Raw genomic sequence first — 15300 nt, 5'->3', positions numbered from 1 at the left:
AATAGGACTGTGTTGATCATGAAAAAATAATCCTTTGTACTTGAGTTGTAATTAATTAATGTGATACACATCTTGTCACAGTTGCAGCACAGTCCAAACAGGAAAAATATCCATAATCTATACACAAACATGAGGCAGAAAGAGATCCCTACTAATACTAAATAAAAGGCAGAGAATGAGACACAAGGGAACTAGCCATGCTAACATTTTCAGTAATGGGTGGACACAAGGGCAGCTATCCATGCTAATGCTAGCAGTGTGATAACCAGGACAAATGAGCATGGATTTCCAAGAGGCTTTTAGCGAGCTAGTGTTCCCCCGCAGGGGATGGTTAGCTTGCTAGCATCTTGACATTTCCCTCAGGACCCATGATGACACTCTCTTGTTTGCTGGACAAATAGACCATTTGCTGGCCCTGTCACCCATAAACACATATCCATGGCCTGAGAAGTTTTGTGTGTGTGTGTGTGTGTGTGTGTGTGTATGTATGTGTCTTCACCTCCAATGTTTGTCCATTGGATAGCTGACTGTGTTGATTTGCTATAGTTTCTGCATTTATTGTTTAAAGATACCCTTTATCGCTGGCCTCACATAACAAGCGATAACACTATCACACTCGAGTTAATACTGGAGCTAAATTACACCGATCAATGACTATAACTAGCTAGGCTTGGATTCGATTTTTGCAGAAGGTCTTTGCCCAGCGATCCTTCCAGCTCACTAAATGGTTGAGGTGCTGTAATAACCACCGCCGAACAGATTCTGATGTAAACAAACAAATCCAGTTTACAGGAGAACGCATATGTGGGTACATTAGGAGGCTGGTAGAAGTGTGAATTTTAATGAAGTGGATTTCAGACCAGAGGGCTGCTTGTTTAAATCTTCAGACTAGAAATATTATCACTTTCTGAACAGCCACAAATTAGCTTTCCTTAGTGGTAGAAGATCCGTAACTTAAATAAAAGTATCAATACCACAATATATCAAAAGTATATAAGTATTTAATACTTCAGTAAGAATATGGTGATGGTTAGAATTAAATTTTATTTAAATTTACTATTGGGTATATTAATCAATAACAACATAGAATAATTTAGAGGAAGCTGATCGACCATAGCTACCATTGAGGACACTGATGTCATGTCCTTAGTATTGATTCTGGGAATTTGGGGATTGTAAGGATGTCAGGAGGAGTAGGCTGAGCTTGGGGAATATGGACTCAAAAACTCAAGAGCCTGATGATGATTTGGATGTAAAATCTTGCTCTGTAAGGTAACTGGTAACTATAACTTTCAAACAATTGTAGCTGAGTATAAAGTATAACATTACCTTCGAATATGTAGTGGAGTAGAAGTATAAAGTATAAGTAGCGAAAAATGTAAATACTCCAGTAAGGTACTTCAAAGTTTTCCTCAAGTACAGTGCTTAAGTAAATGTACTGGTCCATGAGCAAGACGCTAACAGCTCCTGTAGAAAACAGTACAGCTTCTAGCTTAGGCAATAATCTAAATGGGATCAACACTATAATTGGGGTAATCAAAGGTTTAACAATAACTTCTGATCAGACCACCAACTTATCTAAAAATCTAGCATTATACAAAGTATAATGCTATAGTATTCGAAAGGATTGTACAGTATTCGAAATATTTCATGGGATTTCATTATCAACTGTAGGTGAAAAAAATAATCTTATTTTCACTTAATTACTGGACAAATGAAATGGCTTGAATCACAGCTAACAGAACCAGTCAAACCTAAACATGGATACAACTGGTAAATGTACTTATATAGCGCCTTTCTAGTCTTTCTGACTACTCAAAGCGCTTCAAAACAACAAATCTTCCATGGAAACAAACTAATTGCTAAGGTCACCATATGGTGCTGTGACGGCGCTTGGCTTTAAATGAAATAGTTAATGAATTGGTCGGGTGAGGGGCCGAGGTGAAACGCCTCAGTGATAGCCGAGGGGATTTGCCATACTGAGGGCACATCGACAAATCACACAGCAGCTCATTGCATATTCAGGTTGATAATTGAGCTCTGGGATGGTCTCGATCCCATCGGGTGCCAACAGTGATGAGGAAGTCAGCTGCTCTGGGTTCACTGTGTTTCTATGGGAATGGGGGAAGGAACAGGGGCAGTTGGGTTTGTGATTTATGCAACGGCAAACATTTTAGATTGATTTGAGATTTGCTGTCAAGGGATGGAGACATGGGGAAGAAAGTAAATGCAGTGTTATTTGATCCCATATGTCAGTATAGGTATGGCATGTCAAAATGAGCAACAGCTTTCATCCTATAGTAATTAGATATTATTTGATTTTAACTAATATTTGATGGACAGCTGCTTATGTGGTATTAATCTATAGTGACTCTAAAGGAACTTTCTAAATCAGTCTCTTTGAGTATGAGTATTAAATTGTTGTTTTCCTCCTCTCTGAGTGTCTTGGACACTATTTCTTATAAATAGCCAGACACTTGGACAGCCTCAGGCCATGCCTCCAGCTCTGCATGTGAAGCAGAGATTGACGAGACTCCCAGTGCTCAAATTTTATTCATCCACCATGCTGTCTGTGAAGTCTCACTGCCTTGACATGGCCGCACTACACACATACACACACACACACAGGGTATCTGTTTGCAAATGAACACACACAAAGATCCTTGAAAATAAATGCATAAATGCAAAAGCAGGGTGTACAAAAGCACAAACTACACACTCATACGCGTGCAGACATAAAGACTTGTGCATGTACACACACAGGGACACACAAACACAAAACACACCTCCAGGCTTAGCCTCTGCTTTCAATTACCAGACGGACCGAGGGGAAATCAAAACTTTGACACACCAGGTTGGAAAAGGAGAGCAGGGAAGCCAGGCAGTGCCAGAGGCGTACACATGCGCACAGACGTGCGCGCACATGTACAGACACACAGCAGTAGTGCACAAAGAGTTAGCCTCGGCTTTCAAGCAGGCGACAGGCCAAGGTGTACAGAGAATGTAAAAACATGACATTGAAGGGAGGAAAAAAGTTGTGTAGCTCTGTTCGCAGCCATGTTTTTTGTTTTTTTCCCCCCTTTCAGCTGCCTCAAGGGAGGTGAGCCTGCGTGGGAGGGGTTGGTGAACTGCTATGACTTAACTACTTACTTTTATTTCATAAAACAATTCATTGCTGCCCACGAGGGTAATTCCCAGTGGTTTACTTTGGGTTGTGTTGTACATTTATCACAGAAAGGGTTTTATTGAAGTGGTACCTAATGACTCCATGTCCACACAAGTGTCTTTATTTAGGACAGCAGTGTCAGATGAGTTCACTTTTTTTTTTTTAAATCTGGAAGACATGGAAACTATAATTACAACCACTTTGATCTGAAATAGTATCAAAAACAACACAAATCTTGATCATTTGGTCAAAGTTTTAAAAAAATTCAATATGTCACATCTGTGATGGCAATACTAAGATTTATTTTTATTTTTTTTTTTTTTTTTTTTTTTTTTTTTTTTTTTAAATCAAACTCTCAAGCTTTGCAGGCTGAAAAGTTCTTGACCAAACTGCAATCTGGGACTCTGGTTCAAATCCCAGAAAAATCTGAGAAGTAACTGTGAATGAAAACAATCCCCCATTTACACAATAACAAATGTTGATATGCCCTTGTGCAGGGTGTTTACCCCCCAGTTTTTCCACAGGACTTGCTCAGGGGTCAACAGTCAACACTACAGTAATGCAGCTGTAATGTGTGGCTCTGAGGTGTGAACGTGTGAAACTCAAGTGTGAAGCAGGCTGCTTGCAGCAAAAGGTTGATAAAAATCTGTTGAAATGGCAATAACTTTTTCAGAGTACTGTACAAATCTGACTAATGCTGATATATTGCATTCATAGTATTTATAAGATCACCGCCAACTTTATCCTTATCAGACATAAATCCAAAATGTTGTCCCTACTCGACTGAAAACAGTTGGCATTGCCAAAAATGACAACCACACACCCCTGTCTTAACCCAGTCTTTCTTTCACCTTGCTCCATACCTCATTTCCTTTGGCCACTCGTCGGGCCACAATGAGCTGGATCATCCCACGTTTGTTGCCTTCCGTTGACATGGATTTGCGTAGTGTCTCCATGGCGTCGTGGTTGGTTTTGCCCAATAGCGACTCTCCATTGACCGCAATCAACTGGTCGTTCACTCGAAGCCGCCCGTCCTGTACAAGAAATCCCACCGAAAAAAAGTGTATCTTTTGGTGTTCAAACTCTTAGTAGCACAGAAACATTGGAGATTGTATTTTTCCACCTACCAGACAGTACATGCTGTGTGATAGATGAAAAACTGCCATATCTCCAATTTAACCTTTATCTAATCAGACTAACAGTCTCACTTACAGAGTGTATCCTGTTTCTAGCCATGATCTAATCTCTAACAGAGAAGTGTGCTTTTAAGTCCATTATTATGTTCTGTCAACATAAACTTGTTTGTATGAAAAACAATCAGGTTGAAAGACTACTGAAACTGACTGCAGCACAGCACTACAGACTGCAACAGAAACACTTTGTGTTAATAGATTTTATCACAGATCAAGCTTTTCTTCATAGTTGCTGAGGAACAGAAAAGTCATTTTACTTCAATTTCCCTGCCAAGGGCACACGGAGGGATTTAAAACAGGTAACCGTGAGGTAAAAAGCTCAGTTTGATGTACCCAGTTTGTTACATGACTCTTCTATTCTGTCTCTATCTAACAGATTGTCTGCAGAGATTAGAAAGTTATATTTAATGCCTTCTATGACCTTTTAAGTGTGTGTGGTTCCCTGTGTGCAGGTCACACTGACCTCGTGTCAGTCTGACAGAGTGTTGGGTTTAGAACAGGTAAGAGCAGCAACTCACTATAAAGCTAGGCACATCAGGTTAAACAGAGATAAGCATTAGGTCTTCAATCAAAACGTGTAATTCTGCTGCTGAATAAATCAACTAATTGTGGCTGTAAAAATAAATAAAGCCAGAAAGAAATGTTTGTGTTGCTATTAAGACTGTATATATTCTATTTAACGAGTAACTGAACATCAGGCTGATAAGCAGTGCTTCATTGACTTCTCTGCTTGGAAGTTTCAGAAGTGTGCACTGTTGAACCTGTAGTAGTGTCACAATGTCCTGACCCCACCCTGGTTTACACTTCACATCACTGCAGCCAGACGAGAGGTTAAGTCACTCTATAGGGTCCGGTATTTGTAAAATTCTATTTAAAATTTTAAACTCTTAAAGCATCTGCATACACTGTCTAATATACTGCCCATTAAGAGCAGATGCCAAAAAAGAATAGTCTCCAAAAGAATCCTAAACTTTTGGTGAGTGCCACTCACTAAGATACCTATAAATAGAAACTATTCACAAATTTATATAACACATGGATTTCTGGAATGATATCATCTTACCTATAGCTGCTAGCTAACAGGGAAAACAATTCTTAGAAGATGCCACACTTTTATCAAACATCTTTTATATTTCCACTGAAACCCTCTTTTAATTACAGCAGAAGGTACCGTACCTTGCAGGCTGCCCCTCCATTAATGATCGATTTGACGAAGATGCCCAGGTCAGCGTGGTTCTCCTTGGAGCGATTGCCTTTGACACTGACACCCAACCCAGCTGAACCGGAGTCACTGAGGGGGATCTCAAAGGTCAGGAACTCTCTGGTCCCATCTGGAGTCAGGACCAAGTCATCCTCCTCTGTCTTCTGTAAGAGGGGGGACAAAGAAAGAGAAAGAGGGATACAGATTTATATCCTAGACCTTCAGAAATCTTAAAAACAAAACAAACCTGCTGTGCCTAAAATAACATAAAATTCCGTAATTATTAACCCAACCAGCATCAACAGCAGAACTACATCTACATAGTCCACAAAGACACAGTTTGCATTTAACTACAGTTAAATGCTCATACCATAATGCATATTTAATTATACAAAGAAAAAAATATTCATTTATTCCAGCCTAAAGCAATAACACAAAAGCCCCTTCAGCCTTGCCATGCTTTCCCTATGTTCCTGTAGGTTAGCCAAAAGGGCCAAAGTTAAAAGGACATTCATTTGGCCACTTGAGGTTAATGAAAAGTACTTGCATATAAATTGCAGCTGGGCTGATAGCAGGGAGGTAAATCAGAGTTCAAGCTCATTAGCTACATCAGATATATTAGTGTTAAACAGATCAGCGCTCCTAACTGTTAAATCAGGTACTTAGTATAAGCAGGCAGGGACTTCTATAATCAAGGCACAAAGCTCTGGTTCATCAATACTAAAGCATGTAGGTGGTTCTGTAAAACTTTAGGAAAGTATCAGCCTCAAATTAAAAGGAATTTTATCAGAGTCAGGATGTGATGCGTTATTGGCTTTAGTTTTCAGTGCTGGTGAATCAGAGGTTGGACAAATCAGTACTGGAAAACAGTCAAAGTAATCCACGATGATGAAGATTGAGACTGTAAAGATCAAAAGCAATGCATTAATATGTGAAGCTCCTAATCTACATATGAAGTAGCCTGAAGCTAGTTTTCATCAAAACTACACTGTGGCCCTGTCTCCCACATAGGGAGCATTTCAAGTACAGTTGCTATTATAGCCAACAGCTCCACCAATCAGAAATAATGTAACTCTAGTCTGCTTCAAATCCACCAATCAGAATGAATTTATTAATACTGGAGTAATTAGTGCAGGGCTGCAATATGAATTTCCACAATATGCAAATCATGAAGAAGTGAGCGTCCATAATGACAACAATCTTGGCTAACTACACACTTCAAATTGGGGTCGTGCTTTCTAGCCACAGCCAAGAAAGCAAGGCATGATGCTAAACAAAGGCAGTCGGAGAGCTTTTACTGTGAAGCAGCTGCAGGTACACACACCTGTACGTGCAAGTGTTTCATTTAGCCCAGAATACAAACTTGTTGCTTCATAAAAATTGGTGTCATTCCATATTTGTACATCTGTCAGCACATTTTTGCTGGTTACATGATATTACAGAGTGCATACTGCAATTCATGCTAGTCATATCCTAGTGTCTAAAATGAAAATAATTGGAAAATTACTACAATAATCTCCTCATTTAAAATAAGTACAGCACAGACAAGTCACATCTCATATTCCCTTAAGCAATATCCATGAAAAGGATCACAAACCAGATTTTTCTTTTTCTTCTTATTGTGCAGCCCTGATAAATTAATGACTCATGCCTGATTTCGACCAACACTATATATACTGCAATGCTTCAATGAAATACAAACTTTAAATATGAACAAATGTATGGATTAGTGTTTTTATTCCAAGTTGACAAACATGACTATAACATGCGTAACTTTAACCCTGACAGTCTTGGTTTTGATGTTAAGCCTAAACCCAGTTCCTTAACTTATTTCAGCCCTCAACAAAGTAAAACCTAATTCTAATCTTTATCTATGAGTAAACACACTTCCCACAAAATGTCCTCAATCCAAAGCACTAAAACTCAAAGAGTTTTAAACAAACAAACAAAAAAAAAGATTCAGACAGAAGCAGGAGCACTACCTAAAGAACAAATTCGACATGCCATGCACCTGGATCGTGATGCCAAGCGCATCAAACAGGCAGTAAACTTCCCCGTAACCCTGCATGAACACAGCAGCCTAATTGACATGCTGAGTGCTCTCTCTCTTTCCCTCCACAACAGGTGCTTCTCTCTCCCTTTCTCTATATTCATTCTCCCGCTCTCTTCCAGCTCAACAATAAAAAGCTATTCTCTCTTGCTTGTTATTTGACAGCTGTCCTCTGAATAGATGGGTGCGTGCACGCTCACGCCTGGAAATTATTGTGCACGCCTAATGAATTCAATCATCGGGCTCGGTGTCAGCATGTCATTAGCTCCCTTTGTTTGCTGGGAGAGAGATGGAATTGCTCTGGGTGGAACGGAGGGGGGAGAAAGAGGGATGGATGGAGAGTCTAAGTGGGGAAGGAGGTGGGGGAGAGACAGAGGAGGAGAAGGGCAAAACGAGGATGTATGGAGTAAGAAGGAAAGGCAGGGGACACAAGGAAGGAAGGAAGGAAGGAAGGAATAAGATAAAGGAAAAGCAAGCCTGAGGAGCACTGTCAAGGTTCCTGCATGTCTCAGAAAGAGAAATGAATGCTACCTGGAATATATTTGAGATAAAATTAAAAACAAAGTAGGAAAAAACAGCCAATTTGATATCAGACACAACTTAAGGGAGGTGCTAAGGAATAATAAAAAAATAAGACAACAGGAATTTAATTTTTTAGAACCTCAAGTCCAATTCATTCTGCCCGGAATTGAATTCAATGCTAATTAACAAGTGACTAACAATGACATAATCCTCTTAAACTGCAAATGGTCAAGAAAATAGAAAACAAATTAATTAGGCTGTTACAACTCAAATATATTTGTATAGTCATTTCAAGGTTGAAAATAAGACATCTGTTAACTGATATAAGGATGAATGATGCCATTAATAGAGCTATACGATGCATCTGTTTTACATCTAAATCATGATTTGAAAGCGTAAAACTTTGAAATCCCATAGTCTGCGAATTAGATCATTAACACTTGACAAGTTTTATAGAAAGTATAGTTGGTAATTTTCAATTTAACTGCCTAGAATAGCCTACAACTACAAAATTTAACTGCTTATACTCAGCCAAAGACTAAGTCCTCAAGAAAAAACAATAACACACTATCTTTTTGCTGTTAAAGAAGACTAAAAGAGTGGTCAGTCTAACTGGTTGCATCATACAATTTTCAGACTGGTACTTAGAAATTAGCTTGATAGCATGACAGACAGTTAGCGGATAGCGAGCAGTAGTATTCTGCAAGTTAAACTTTTATCATATCACTATTTTAAGCTTCTTACCTAAAAACTGTGAAGCAGCTTATCTTATCAGTCTGTGAAACTAACGTCATTTTAGCTCAAGCAGCTAAAGGGCAGAGCAGACATCTACATCATTAGGGGTTGCCTGTACTACTTCGAGGGACAGTTCACCCCAAAATCAAAAATACATATTTTTCCTCTTACCTGTAGGGCTATTTATCCATCTAGATTGTTTTGGTGTGAGTTGCCGGGTTTTGGAGATATTAGCTGCAGACATGTCCATTATATTCCAAAAAGATAGACATCTCTACGGCCAATATCTCCAAAACGCGGCAACTCACGCCAAAATAGATGAATAAATAGCCCTACAGGTATGAGGAAAAATATGCATTTTTTTAATTTTGTGGTGAATGGCCCATTTAAGCTCGGCCAAAGACAGCTTCCACAAGAAAGAAACACTCAACTCATTTTGATGTTAGAAAATCTAGGAAGTATTTTTGCCTTTCAAAAAGACAAGATAGTGGTGAGTCTAGCTGTCACATGGGTAATTTTCAGACAGGTAGTGGTTAGCTTGGTAGTTTACAAGCATGACAGACTATTGATGGAAAGTGAACGTTAATCTTATTACATTAAACGGTTCTGAATAGGGACGTCCAGTATTCAGAGATGTGAAGTAGCAGAGCTGACACCCGTACCTTTAGCGATATGAAATTGGACATGACCTTCCAGAAGTTTGGTCATTATTACCTCAAAAACTGTGCCAACTTATGGTAAAGTTAAATAGTTGTACCACTAACACTAAATGTGAGCAATGTTTGTTTGTTTTTCAACAGAATACTAGTTATGTTTACTTGTACATTGGCTTTTCTCCAATTTACTGGTTAAAAAAAAAAAAATTCACCTCAACAAGCAACTAAAATGAGATTTTTTTCCCCCACATAGAAATAACTTTTTGATTATGCTTGATAAAAAAAAGGTACCTTACCTAATACCATGTTGACAAACAAAACAGGCCTGGATGGTAATTTATAGAGAATAATAACAATCGCAATATTTCTCAGAAATATCCAAATTAAATATTTTCCTTAAATTGTTCAGCCCTACCTTTAAATATCGCTGATTCAAGATATTTTCAGAGATTTTAAAAAGGACCTGACTGATGATAGTGAAGACAGGAAAGAAGAAACACAAAAGAGAGGGTGATAATAAATAAAACAGGCAGAAGAGGGACGAAAGACAGCTCAAAGTACAGTCAGAGGAGTTGAAAGAAGGTGAGGGGAGGGAGAGGAGTGATGGGCTCGAGAGGAGGGACCGAGACAACTAGAGCGAGGGTGAAAAGGCGAGGAGCCGAAAATAAAAGGGTGAAAAGAATTTGAGAGTGCAAGCATGACAATGACAGAGTGAGCGAGCGAGGGAGTGTGAATGAAAGGCAGTCAGAAAGGGATGAATCCATGTGGAACACAAAAGGAGACAGACACTGCCACCTCTCTCACTGTACGTCTGTATCTCTCACTCTGCCTGTCTCCATCTTTTTTCTTTCTCTACCTTCCACCTTATTTCACCTGTCTCTATATTCTGCTCTCTACTTTCTTTCACTTTTTAAAAACGATCTCCCACTGCTCATTTCCTTTTTTCCCCTGTGTCGCCTCCCCTCTCTAACCCTCATTTTTTTCGTTTCCACCATCTCTCCATTGCCTTTTTTTCTCTTTCCTCATCATCACATTTGTATGAGAAGAGTTTGCCCATACTAAACCAGCTAAATTTGAGGAGCCATAGTTTTCTCTGTGTTTTTGGCAGTAAGGTGGTGTTTGTGCCACCCGAAAACTGAGCTTTTTGGAAAAAAAAAGAGCTTTTGGAAAACCTAAGACTGCTCAGTGACTTTAAAAAGACAACTTGGTGATTTCTCAGTGCAGCAACGTGAGGTGGCATCTAAAAGCCAAGGTCAAATGATTATTTTCTGCTTGCTCAGTTGTCTGACAACAGAAACAGAAAAGTAAGTAGATGAGAACTAAATTGAGTTTGGCTGTTTTAAAACACAGTATAGGTGATCAAAGAAAGCAGGAGGGGACTGATCAGAGGTTTGTCTTTCCTACTCCTGAGCAGAAGTTGTCTGTAATGCAGTTTTGTAGTTTGCCAACTGAAAGAGGAACGGGGTTTTGCACTTTCCTGTTCAGGCGTTTAAGTGTTGACAAAAGACGACCTAAAAACCCTAGTGTGGATTCACATTGTTTTCACATGTAAACAGCATTTTCAGATATAGCTGGTTAGTATGGACATAGTCCAACTCTGACATATCTTTCACCTTTTCTTTTTTCTCTTTATCTCCCACCCACTGCTTTCTGTCGCTTCCCCTTTCACTGCCCTCTCCATCTTTTTGTGCTTCCTTCCTTTCTCCCACCTTTCCTTCTACGCCTGAACCTCTCCTACTTTGCACATCATTTCACACCCCCAGAGCCTCCACTCTTCTTTGTATTCTACAGAGTGCGTCAATCTTTAGCATTAACAGAATTCAAAGTCGCCCTCTTTCCCACTTTCTTCTTCTTCCTCTCCACACTCACACACCTCTCTCCACTGCAGTGCCTGAAGCGATTAGCGGGTCAGCGGCAAGCTCAGCTTTAGCCGAACAAACCTGTCGATTTGATGGCATCTAGAAAAGTCACATGAGGGGAATTTGAAAAAAAGGGGGGTGGGGGTGAAGATAGCGGGGGGGGGGGGGCAAGAAAAGGGTGTAATTGGTCGAGGGAAGTCAGGCGTGGAGAGCATTGTTGGCTGCCTACTGTAGCACAAATCTCTTTATTCATACTCTGACTCTCTCTCCCTATTCCTCCCTTACTTTCTATCACTACATTTACCACTCCCATTCTCCCCCTATATCTTCCTCCTCATCCATCTCTCTCCCCTTGCCATTTAAACTATATGAACAATATGTGGACACACCTGTCTGCCTACGTTTGTTCTAGGGCTGTTTTTCATGTATTGAGGTGCAATCCTTGTTCCAATGAAGTACAATCTTGATGCTCTCTCCCATCTTCATCATCTTTCAACCACTCTCTACCTCCATTCTCTTCGTTCCCCCTTTTCCCCCCTCTATTGATAACTCCAATTTTCCCCCCTCTCTTACCCTCACTTGTCCCCCCTCCCCTTCTCTCACTCTTTCTACGCGTCACGCTGTAGCTCCATGCTGATAGACCATGAATATCAAATACCTGTGCGATCGACGGAGTTGAGACTGGCACAGCATGGAGGAAGAGAGGAAGGCAGGTGTGTGTGTGTGTGTGTGTGTGCGTGTGTGAGTGTGAAAGAGTAAGTGAGTGACAGACAGAGAGAGAGAGAGAGAGAGAGAGAGAGAAGGCAGGTCTGTATGTGTCTATAGGTGGATATGTACATGTGTACAAACACACAAAACAGCATGTGCACTCACCGCAAATGTCATCCTTATATACTATGTCTGTGCCTGCATACACCCCTTCAACTGCCACCATGCATCACTGACACATGACGACTATAGCATGTATGGGATGAATCATTTCATACACACACACACACACACAAACACACGCATACATTTCCACTTCTCACTTGCTGCCCAAAACGAATCAGCTGCCCTCTTTCTAGCTCTCTCTCCTCTCCCTTTTGGGCAGTCAAACACTATGTGGCTCGCTCTTTAGAGCTCCACAACCCACCAGAAACCATTTATAACCTCATCCAACCCCGAGCAATTACACCAGCAGCTGCTCCGTGTCACTTCACGTATGTGTGCGCTAGAGTATACTTATGTGTGAATGTGTAGTGAGTGTGTGTGCTTCTGAGGTGTTGTGCATTTGTGTAAAGGATGCCATATGGCTTGTGTGTTTTTGAGCTCGTAATGTGTAAAGGCCCCAGTATGGACTATGTAACTGTATACTGTGGGTGAGTGTGTGTGTGCGTGGAGTGTGCTGTATGGGTGGCTGTAATGTGTATGTGTATGGGCCAGGTGGCAGCTTGAAACATCACTTTAATTAAGCCGGAGAGCCTGTTCTGCGGTAGAACGGCCCTCTCTGATTGACTCGTATGTGTCACCAACAGGCCGCTGCAGAACACAGAAACAGCATCAAGCTGTTGCAACAGGGCTGCAACCATTAATCACTGCAGCTATCCTGTTGTGCTAATAATGATACAAAGTTAGGTAACTCTTGTAATGATTCCCTGCTATGTTAAAAAAAATTCTATGCTATTATGTACCCAAAGCAGTGGTAGAAGAAGTATTCAGAAATTAGTAATGTAGTAAAAGTACTAAATTACAAGTAAAAGTGTTATATTTACTTGAGAAGTATTAAAAAAAGGTATCAAAAACAAAAGTTTCCACTATGAAAAATGGTCAGTTTCTGATTATTATATTATTGGATTACTAATACTGATGCATTAACAGATATGCAGGTATTAAATGTTGCAGCTGGTCGAGGTGGTAATTCTAACCACTTTATATACTGTTGGATTATTTAATAAATTATATTATATTTCATAAGATCATTATGTTTTGTATGTAAACATTCATGAATTTGAGTAAAAAGTCTATTTCCATCTGAAATGTAGTGAAGTAGTATAAAAGAGCATACAATGGAAATACTTGAGAAAAAGTTCTTCAAAATTGTGTTAAGTACATAACTTAAGTTTTCACCACAGACTCAAAATCATACTTTGGTCTTATTATTGTTCATGGAGGTAAAACAATCAACCGTTTTTCATTCAGACCAAAAATACATTTTCATTGACGGGCATTCCTTCAACCACAGAGGGAGAATAATCTGAAGTGAGCTGCTGTCATGGATGTTAAGAATGAACATTTTTGAAATACACTGTCTTTACTTCACGACATGACTGACAACCGCACCTCAACAGTTGACACTGTTTTGTTATATCTAGCTTTTAGCATATGAATTGGGCTTCAGCATAATATGGCATAAACTCTTGCCCATTGATACATGATCTGCTTATTATGTGACTGTTATGCAACATTTAGAAATGTATTATTATGCTTTGATTATTATCCTCGGATAAACAGACATTTCTGTTGCACTACGCTGTTTCATCAGTTGTGGTATGTTATGCAACGTCAAAATAGTATTTTGCTAATTTAAGATATAATAATTATCATACACTGACAGTGTTGTTATACTGAAATGCTAATTAAGTTGCGTTAATGACTATGATGTGTCATAAAATGTGTTAGCTGTTGTGACACGTTATGCATTGACCATATCATCCTACACAATGCCACTACACCTTCAGACCTGTTTTAGACATACTGTATTATGCTGTGTCATAAACAGCCCACACATGTTCTGCTATGCTGAATGCTACGTAATGACATCAAGATAACCTTCGTCATTACACTAACAGATTGCCGTTTCATAACAGCTTTGTATGCAGAGGAGAGGAAACACGCATGTGTGATAGATAGCATCTTGGCACGGTGTTGCTGCAGCATTACCGCTGCCACTGCTGATGGCTTTTCAATATAGCATTGCAGTAATTTTCCATAAGCCTGTGTGACTAATGGCGTAAACAATGGAGCCGAATGTTCACGTTATGGATCCATTATGGAACTATCAGGGCAGGCATGTAAAGACGGATGCCTTTGATCAGCACTCTATTGTAGAAGCCAGGTGCAGGGAAGAGGATTTGCGTCTTTAAGTGTGGCTTAAGTGTGTGTCTGTGTGTGGGGAAGAGAGGAAGAATGGAGTGAAAAACAGATGAAAAAAGTAACAAAGATGGAAACAAGAGATACAATGAAAATGAAAGAGAAGACAGGGTAAGAGCTGCTGAGAGAGAGAGGGAGACAGAGAAAACCCAACAAAGTGCTTTGTTTCTACAGACCATTGGCAAATCAATGAATTATTTAAATGACTCCCAGTCTATTTGTGAAGCCACCCAAAGCATCTCATTTGCCTTTGATGCCTTTTCCCTTTGCAGCATAATGACCCAAGCTGGTGATGTCATGCAGCAGTTACCTCAATCAGCCAATGGGGTTTCCCGGCTGTCACAGGCTGCCTTGGATGCTAAAGGGAGCAGTCAAAGTCAACAGGTTAGACACAAGAGCCCCTTAGATAGAAACCACTTAATAACTCAATGTAGGAATGTGATGAGGGCCATCTGAGCCAAAGAAATATAGAGTGAGGTGGCCAAATATTTAACATGGAGGTTCAGGGATGTGTGTGGCAGAGGAGTTGAAAGAAACAAATAAATGCACATAAACATTGGCACATTTTATAATGAATCAAGTAGAGATTAACTTTGCTGCACAAAAAACAATAACGTGGAACGAGTGAAAGTTTTACCCACCCACGTGCTCGAAAGCCGAATACAACAAACCAGAGTTTCACACAACTAATGCTAGTGGACTGCTGTAAAAACGTGGGTGATTTTTGGGTCATTGGACCGATTTCAAGAAGTGAGTGCTTTTTCCACTTCAGTTGTTGCATTTTGT

The 15300-nt window shown here is 39.8% G+C and overlaps 1 protein-coding gene across 13 annotated transcripts in view; it reads right to left on the bottom strand.

The window, feature by feature from the left end:
• The window catches only part of LOC122886361 (partitioning defective 3 homolog), a 237904-nt gene that overhangs the window by 91508 nt on the left and 131096 nt on the right, over nt 1–15300 (bottom strand). For 7 of the 13 annotated variants that reach the window (XR_006380334.1, XM_044218420.1, XM_044218423.1 and 4 more), the window contains 3 exons: nt 14825–14872; nt 5536–5724; nt 4030–4200 (listed from right to left, as the gene is read on the bottom strand). Coding sequence is in view for 12 of the 13 variants with exons in the window: in XM_044218420.1 (XP_044074355.1) it covers nt 4030–4200; nt 5536–5724; nt 14825–14872 (408 nt within the window). In the remaining variant the exon portion in view is untranslated. The remainder of the gene's footprint in view (nt 1–4029; nt 4201–5535; nt 5725–14824; nt 14873–15300) is intronic. The other 6 variants (XM_044218430.1, XM_044218424.1, XM_044218426.1 and 3 more) reach the window with 1 other exon arrangement.

Source organism: Siniperca chuatsi, linkage group LG13 (genome assembly GCF_020085105.1).
Source record: "Siniperca chuatsi isolate FFG_IHB_CAS linkage group LG13, ASM2008510v1, whole genome shotgun sequence".
NCBI classification, from domain to species: domain Eukaryota; kingdom Metazoa; phylum Chordata; class Actinopteri; order Centrarchiformes; family Sinipercidae; genus Siniperca; species Siniperca chuatsi.
Note: the sequence above shows the minus strand (reverse complement) of the source record. Positions and strands in the feature narration are given on the sequence as shown.